This window comes from Gallinula chloropus, assembly GCF_964237585.1.
Source record: "Gallinula chloropus genome assembly, chromosome: 28".
Taxonomy (NCBI): domain Eukaryota; kingdom Metazoa; phylum Chordata; class Aves; order Gruiformes; family Rallidae; genus Gallinula; species Gallinula chloropus.
Genome location: NC_140113.1, coordinates 591316 through 599623, shown reverse-complemented (window position 1 = coordinate 599623; position 8308 = coordinate 591316). Strand labels below are relative to the sequence as shown.

The 8308-nt window shown below is 55.1% G+C and overlaps 1 protein-coding gene across 1 annotated transcript; it reads right to left on the bottom strand.

Moving 5' to 3' along the window:
* Positions 1-787: 787 nt before the first annotated feature.
* Positions 788-8308, bottom strand: LOC311201691 (hydrocephalus-inducing protein-like; the record flags this gene model as incomplete). Its single annotated transcript, XM_084276120.1, has 7 exons — positions 788-1068; positions 2455-2522; positions 4615-4838; positions 5125-5243; positions 6287-6386; positions 7248-7323; positions 7866-8308. The coding sequence occupies 7 exons, from the start codon at positions 8306-8308 to the stop codon at positions 788-790; spliced, it is 1311 nt and encodes a 436-aa protein (XP_084132246.1).

The following is an 8308-nucleotide window of genomic DNA, read 5'->3' as shown; positions in this document are numbered from 1 at the left end:
TCACGGTGTTGGAGCACAGGGTGACCTGGTGACAGAGAAGAGCGTCAAAGACCTTCACCACCCCCAAAAACTATCGTTCCGTGTGTGGCATCCCCTGATTCTCCTTCCATGGTAAGGAGAAGGATTTTCCCCTAATCCTTCTGCTGCTCCATGTGTAGAGCAGAGTCTGAGAGCAATAAAGGTCTCCTGACAGCATCTGCTTGGTTCAACACCCTGTGTGGTTAACAGGGTGTGTGTAAGCTGAATTAAAGCCTAATCAGACAACTGCCCTGCTCACCACTGTATTAAAATTAATCTCGGTTCTAATCTCAGCTACAACAGCGTAAATCCCGGGGCAATGCATTACCTCAAACCCAGCGAGTTCAGCTTTACAGCCAGGGCCAAATGCCAAGGGCCCCAGAAGTTGGGTGCAGGTCACACCTGGCAGAGCTGCTTCAGCCCCCCCTAGGGATGGCTGCAGTGGATGCAGCTCCTCTGCTCACTGGGAGAGGGAAAACAAGTCCGGGAAGAAAAGCAAACTGCTTTACACAAGGGCATCTCTCTAATGGCCACCCGCTGTCCTCATCCTTCCTCTGCCCACGGTTAAGCCAAAGCCACAGCTCCACGCAGCGCTCAAGCACACACGTGGCTTCCGCACCTGACCATAGGGCACAGGATGCTCAGCGGATGGTTCTGGAAACAAACCGATGCCCCTTCACAAACATCCCGGACCAACCCAGACAACACAAGTGCATCTATCTGCCTCCCATCACTAAAGCCCCCCCGGACCCTCCCCACCAGTGAAGCTTCAGCTCCATCTGCTGAAGCACGGCCGGACGGATTCTCCCCACACCTTGATATTCCTGGATCCCAGGGCGCGGATGGTCCCGCTGCAAGGCTTGATGGTAAATTCGGACGGCCTGATGGAACCTTCAACTCCCCATCTCCAGGGCTCAGGATCGTTGTTCGACAGCCAAGCAGCACTGGTAACGCTGGGCCCTCCCGAGCCGTCCCCGGGGATGCGAAGGTGGAAAGTCATGGGCACCAAGGAGGTGTTTTTGAGGCGACACGACAAGGTGTGAGGGAAGCCTGGGGAAGAGACACACAGAGGGATTTATGCCCCCGTTATCCCACCATTCCTGGGCTGAACAGCCTCTCACGGTAAAACTGCGCCTGGACTTTGGCTCTCTTCAATCTCAACTGCAGCTAATTGAGAAGCCCAGCAAGGAATTAATTGCCATGGAAGCTCTGTGCCAGGCTGGTGATGGAGATCCCTCCTTGGCAGCTCTGATGCCCAAAGCCATCAGTTTTTCTCTCTCAGCTGCCCCGACACCAGCACCGGTTACGTCTCACGTAAGAGTGAGCAGCCAGACAGAGCATTTACTCCCAGAATCGGATCCGTAAAACTCCCCATGAACACCCCCCGTGGTTTGCAATACGGAAGAGCAGGTTGGCACCAAGGAGAAGCTGCAGTAAAAGCAGGGATGGATGAAATGGGGAGCTACAGCCCGATGCAAAGCCCTCTGATGCAGTTTTGTTAGCTGGAGCCTTACGGCATCTCCTGTTTCAGGGTGACCAGATGGAGCACGTGAAGGTTTGCAGCCCACTTGGCAGGAGCTGAGCCTGACACTGGCTGAGAAATCAGCAGAAGCCGTGTCTCACCTTCCCTAACGAACGGCGACGTCTCATTACTGCTCAAAAAGCTCTGACACCAGCTTTCCCTGCCGCACCAGTGGCATAACCCCACTCAGTGGGGATGTTCTGCAGAGGCAGGAGACCAGCCCAGGAGAAGACATCTGGTTTGGCTGGCCCATCTCGATAATGGCCCTTCCATCAATCCACAACTGATTTCCCATTAAAAACTTCACCTCATCTCAGTAAAAAGCCTTTTGTGAGGCAGAGATGGAGAACCAGAACCTGCATTTCAATGGAGCTCTGGATGCTCAGCCACCAGCGCTGCTGGCTCAGCAGAACTGGGCTTTTGGGGTGGTGGGACACAGGGAAGGAGCTCTGCGCAGAGCTATGGCTTGGGCATATTATGGGGTAGGTGATAACAAGGTGCCCTCCCAGCACTAATTAACATTTCACACTAAGGCTCAGGGGACTGAATGGCTCCTGTCCTCCCAACATTTATCCAGAGCAGCTTCAGGCTGGTTCACAGCTCCATCACCCTTCTCCCCCTCCAACGTCTCCCTTTTCCCCCAACCCCAGCGTCGCCCTTCTCCCCCTCCCAGGCACCGCCCTTCTTTCCCCCGCCAGCATCACCCTTTTTTCCCCATCTCCCATTCCCGGGGCATTTCAGGGACTGATACCCTCGCGGCCATTCTGCTGCCAAGGGTATCAGTCCTGCTTTGAACACCCTGAAGGCTGCTGCTGCAGAGGAACACACATTCTGGGTGCTCTGAGGTTCCAAGCGCCCCGTTTCGGTAACGCATGGACCTCTCGGCCCGCGGTCCAAGCCCAGGGCGCACTCACCGAAGGAGACGTCACCGAAGCAGAGGGCAGGCACATCGAAGTGGAGCGTTGGTCCAATGACGCAGCCACTGTGAGGACAGACAGACAAGGCACTGGCTGAGTTAGAGAACTGCAGAGCTTTCAGCTCTCCCTGCTGCTCGGGCGGGTAAGAGCCGGTGTCAGAACCACGGCGGGTTTCAAACCAGCCCCTCACACCCTTGCCCTCATTCAAGGGGACAGGAGGTGGCCAGCAGCTATCAGATGGGGCTTAGGGCACAGTGTCAGGCAGGATAGGGCAAAGCTATGCCCCCAAGTTGGCTCAATGAGGGGCCCCAAACAAGCGATGGCTCCGTGACTCAGTTTCCCCATCTCTAACGCATGGGTAGAGATGCCCACACAAAAGCGGACTCAATGGAGTAACCCTCCTCAGGTTCCCTTCGTCTCAGCTGGAGCCAGCGTTTCCATTGAGTGGCTGAGCGTCTTCTCAGGAGATCTGGATCCACACAATTATCAGAATCCTAGGGAGCGCACAGACACCCACCAACCACAACAAGATCACCAACAATTCTACACAGGAATGTATCAGCTTCTCACTGCTGACACAGCCAAGAACAACACATCTTAAACCAAACACGGGGCCCTGAACCCACCACACCTCCTCTCCGGTCCCTAAAATCAGCTCCAAACTCTGAAACTCGCCATCACTGCCTGAAATCGGCCCTTGGAGCCACACACCATTCATGAATTCACCTCATGGCTGATGCCACCCGAGCCCAGCTCCACCTGGGGGGGAAACGCGGATGTTTTGGGAACGATCACATCTATGGCAGCATTAGTGGACTCGGGGGTTCTTGCTGAGTGGGAAGGATAACAAAGAACTGCTCAAACACTCATCCTCATTCCCTTCTTCATAGCCCAGTATCCCACCAGCCAGCTCACATCCAAATGGGAGTTGTTCTCTGCATGGGACTCAATCCAGCATTCAAAGCCTCCCGAGGAGCGGGGCGCTCAGCTCGAGCGGGTGGGTGGGTGTCTTGAAGCTCCAGTTGGTCACACCGACTCCCCGCTCTCTCTTCAAGCAATAAACTTCTTGTTCTGTTTTTACCGGTTTCTCTTGCCTCACTGGCAAAACCCACTGCAGATTCCTTTCATTTCTTGGCTACCTTGATCTAGCAGGAGGCTGCTGGCCAAGGAGGCACAGCCAGCCCCACATCTTGCCTGCCTACACCACACTATCCCAACAGCCCATGGTTATGACCCACTGGGACAAGTTTATCCGCTGCTGAGAGCCTGAGAAAGGAGCTTTGACTCTCTTAGCAGCCTTTTCTCTTTCCCCTCCTCGGCTTGGTGCACATTGTCTTCTGCACCAGCACCGGCCCACAGGATGATGCCCAAGTTCTTGCTGCAGAGAGCTCCCAGGCTCCTGCATCGGCGCTTTTCCAGCTGCAGAAAGGAGGCAGCACAGCACTCGCTGCACAGGAGCTGGGAGGACACCTTGTCCCAACACAGGAGTGCGAGGGATGACACTGAGCCTGCTGCTACCCAGGTTGGGTGGATTCTTAACAGAGGATTATAAAACACAAAATCACCCAGGCTGGCCTGTTGCTCAAGGGTCTCCAAAGTGCTTTTGGCCTCGCTGTGCCTTCACGTGGGACATCACAGACCCATCCCAGACCCATCTACAGCCCATCACACGCCTGCCGCAACCCAAAGGGGGAAGGAGCTACCAGCTCCTGGTACCCACCCTGGGCAGCAGGCATCTCCACACCTTTCCAGTTAAACTTTTCCCAGCATGGGTAGTCACTTCCAGACCCAGGATCATCACACTGGGGTGTCAAAGGCTCACGATAGGAACCTGTCGCTGCCAAACTCCGTGCCAAGAGTGTCCTGGAAAGCTCCACCAAGAAGGCCAAGGTACTTCCCACAGGCACCCAAGTCTTTCAGAGTTAAACAGGGTATATTGAGGGCATAGGAAGGAAGGAAGGTCATCACCCCTGGGTTGCAAGGTTCAAACTGGAGCCAAGGTTAAAGGCTCTCAGCTCTTAACCTAGCATCCCCATGCCAAGACCTCCCACAACACCTTTTTCTCTCTGCTTCACCAGAAAGTGAGGCAGGTGGGAGATCACTACCCAGAGATAACTCCAGAGGTGCCCACCAAGCTCCTGTAACCTCCCCACTCACCTGATAGACAAGGTCACGGGCTCAGGGGATCCATTCACATTGAACTTGAATTCTTCTGTGAACTTCCCCAGGATGGTGGAACTGAAGGAGATCTGGATGACCTGGAGATCGTCTGGCAAAATCTCCCCCTCGCTGGGGAGAAAGGTGAAGCAGGAGCCCAGAGCTGTAGCTGGAGGAACCAAGCTGAAGGCAGCTTGGATGAGTCCTTTGTTAAACAGCACCACCTGCAGCAGGAAGGCAAAATGGAAACACAGAAGGACATTTCCTTTAGAGAAGACCCATTTGCTTTCTAATTCAACAATGAACACCTGCAAGGCAGAAGGCAAAGGAAATACAACGGGACAAGTTCTGCCTTTGGGTTTTTTCCAGGCAAAGCAGTGATAACTCCATAGAACCTCTGCCTTTGTCCAGCTGGCACAGAACTGCCCTGCTCACAACTCCTGAGCTGCCAGAAATCCCACAAGGAGCCAGCAGGCTCCAGCCCAAGCCCTGCTAGCTCTCACAGCTCACCTCGTACTTGTGTGCTGCTCCCATGAAGACATCCCCGATGTCCAGACGCTCAAAGCTGGAGCGCAGCTGAGGCCCTATGCCTTCCCCTTGGATGCACAGGGGCAGCCTGGTCTCACGGCCTGGGGAGAGAATTCAATGTCAGAACAGCAATTCCCTCTGATCCCGCATTTTCCAGGCTCTAGCCTCCGACTTGGGGCTGGCAGAGATCAGCCCAGGAAGATCCAGGGAAAGGTACAGGACCCTTCCCTTGGCAGATATGCCTTTGGGCTGCTTTCTCCTTTCTGACCAAACCCTTGGGCTGCTTTCTAATTGAGCCATCACTTTGCACCCTGAAACAATCACACAATCATTAAGGCTGGAAAGGACCTCCAAGATCATCCAGCCCAACCATCCCCCCCCCCCACCTCTATTACTCACTAAACCATGTCCCTAAGTACCTCATCCAACCTTTCCTGAGGGACGGTGACTCCACCACCTCCCTGGGCAGCCCCTTCCAATGCCCAACCGCTCTTTCGGAGAAGAAATTTCTCCTCCTTTCTAACCCGAACCTCCCCTGGCACAACTTGCAGCCATTCCCTCTCGTCCTCTCGCTACTTAGCTGTGAGAAGAGGCTGAGCCCCAGCTCCCCACAGCCTCCTTTCAGGGAGCTAGAGAGAGCAATAACGTCTCCCCTCCGCCTCCTCTTCTCCAGGCTGAACGCCCCCAGCTCCCTCAGCCGCTCCTCAGAGGATTTGCCCTCCAGCCCCTTCCCCAGCCCCACTGCCCTTCTCTAGACACGCTCCAGGACCTCCATGTCCTTCTTGGAGTCAGGTGCCCAAACTGAACACAGGATTTGGGGTGATGCTGAGTTTCCAACGCCACCTCTGAATCTCTTCCCATGTGCTAAGATGAGCTTTGAAATCCACTCAAGGAAGGTGTAAAGCTCAGGAAAACACAACCCAAGACAAAAATCTGCTGTTTATACTCATGCAGCTCAGCACCACCTGCACCCAACATACAGCTCCACACCTGGGTGCTCCAGGGCTCGCCACCTGCAGCAGCATCTAACCACCACAGGGCTTTAGGATGTCTAGGGAGAAGCAACTCCCCAAATTCCCACCATAATACCTCAGCCAGGCTCCTCCCCACCATGGGCAAGAGCAGGAGGGGACCGGAGCCGTACCTGAGATGTCGCAGTAGAACTTTTGTTGATACACTCTGGCTTCTTCAGGCTTAAAGGTCACACTAATTTCAGCTGAACAATTTGGCCAAATCTCTCCCTCCTAAAACAGAAGCAGACAGCAAACCATTTATCTTCAAACGTCACATCCTTTCGTTCCAACCGTGGCCCCATGAGCCGATATTTAGAGCACCAGGGAAGAGGAAAGAGCCAGTAACACTGATCAACAATATTTATAAGGGAGTTTGGAAGCAGCTACGAAAAACTTTCCCAGTCCCTGACCTTTACTGGCACCTGGGAGAGGCATTTTCTTAAATTAGGGCTATAGCGGAGCAACCAGCCCAGCTCACACTCCAGCGAGTCCAGCAGGATCGCTTCAGAGGTGCCGGCCAGTCACGGACTCACAGACCGTTAGGAGCTGAAAGGGACCTCCAAAGCTCATCCAGTCCCACCCCCTGCCAGAGCAGGGTCACACATGGTAAATCCTACAGGAATGCATCCAGGGGGGCTTCAATGTCTCCAGAGAAGGAGACTCCCCAGCCTCTCTGGGCAGCCTGTTCCAGGGCTCCATCACCCTCACAGTGACAAAGTTCCGGGGGCTGAATTTGCCCTCCTTCCCACAGAGGAGCGCTTCGCTCTTCGGGTCAGCATCTCAACTGACATGGTCCCACACCCTGCGTTAGCCCTGTGGAAGGTGTGCCTTTACATGTAAGGCTCCATCCCTCTGAACGTGGTCAGGACACTTGGGCAGCTCTTCATTTATAGCCCTGGGAGCAAAGCCCAGCTTTAGGCTCCCGGTGCCCATCACGAGTTGGGAAACGCTTTTTGCCACCAGCTCTCCCGGCCCCACCAGAAACCCAATGTTTCCTCCCAGCACATCAAGCAGGGATCTGCTGAGTGACCTCATTCAGAGAGCAAGAGGAGGAGGAAGAAGAGAAAGGGAGCTTTCAAAGCTCTCACTTACCGCTGGCTCAATGCTGAAGATCCCGTCGGAGGAAAGCAGGGATTCTCCTTGCACCTTGGCACTCTGGTCGGGGATGCTGCAGAAGAGGAGGCGGGAAAGGTGATCTTGCGTCCTGGGGTCTTACACAAGTGAGCAGCCCTCAGGAGAGCGACCTAGCTCAAAGCTGCTGCCACAACCAATGGGGAATCCATCTCCATCCTCAAACTGGCTTCTCCTACCCCCAGGATGCTCAGGGGAGGCAGAGGAGGATGAGGAGCACCAGGGCAGCGTATCACCAGGCAGGGCATCAGACCCCTGCTCTGGGCTGCAGGTTCCCAGCATCACTGTCTTCTCTTCCCTTTCAGACCCGCAGGTGTAAGGAACAACCACAGCCCCTCTGCTCCCCACCCCGCCTCCACCAGAGGATCCCAGGGCTCCGGCATTCAGGCACCACAGCATCCCAGTGAAATCAGTGGGTAGGTGCAGAAATACAGAGGCGGTGAGAAAGGAAGCCTAACATCACCTGATGAAGACGTCAGGACTGGCACCTCTGAGCCCAAACCCTTCAGCCTGGCCCTGAACCACCTGCTTTTTCCCTTTTCCCCTTCTCCTCAGAGCTCTGACACAGTTAATCCTCACTTGGGAGTAGTTGCCAAAATCATCCCGGACTTGAAGGATGACAAGCCAGAGATGGGAAGGGAGCAGAACTTCCGAGCGGGTGCACTGCTGTCCCCCTTCACGCTCCAGTCCCACAGCCACGAGGAACCAGCAGCTGACAACTCAGGGAGGGGGGAAGCAGACGGCTCCGTATGCAGCACATCGAGGCCGCGGGGTAGAAACCACACGGCGATCGTCACCCAGCTCAATTCAAACACAACTGGAAAGGAAACGTAGTCCTGGCCGTTCCTGGCTGCACACAGACAGAGCCTGGGGCGAGTGCCCTCACCAGCACCAAAACTCCTTGCGTTGGCCAGCTCCCCGTAGAGCGCAAGGGCAGACGTTCCTCCACGGCTGACCTGCAACGCTGCACGTTTAGCGGGGGCTGCCAGCCCGAGATGAGCGACCCTCAACTCAACCTCCAT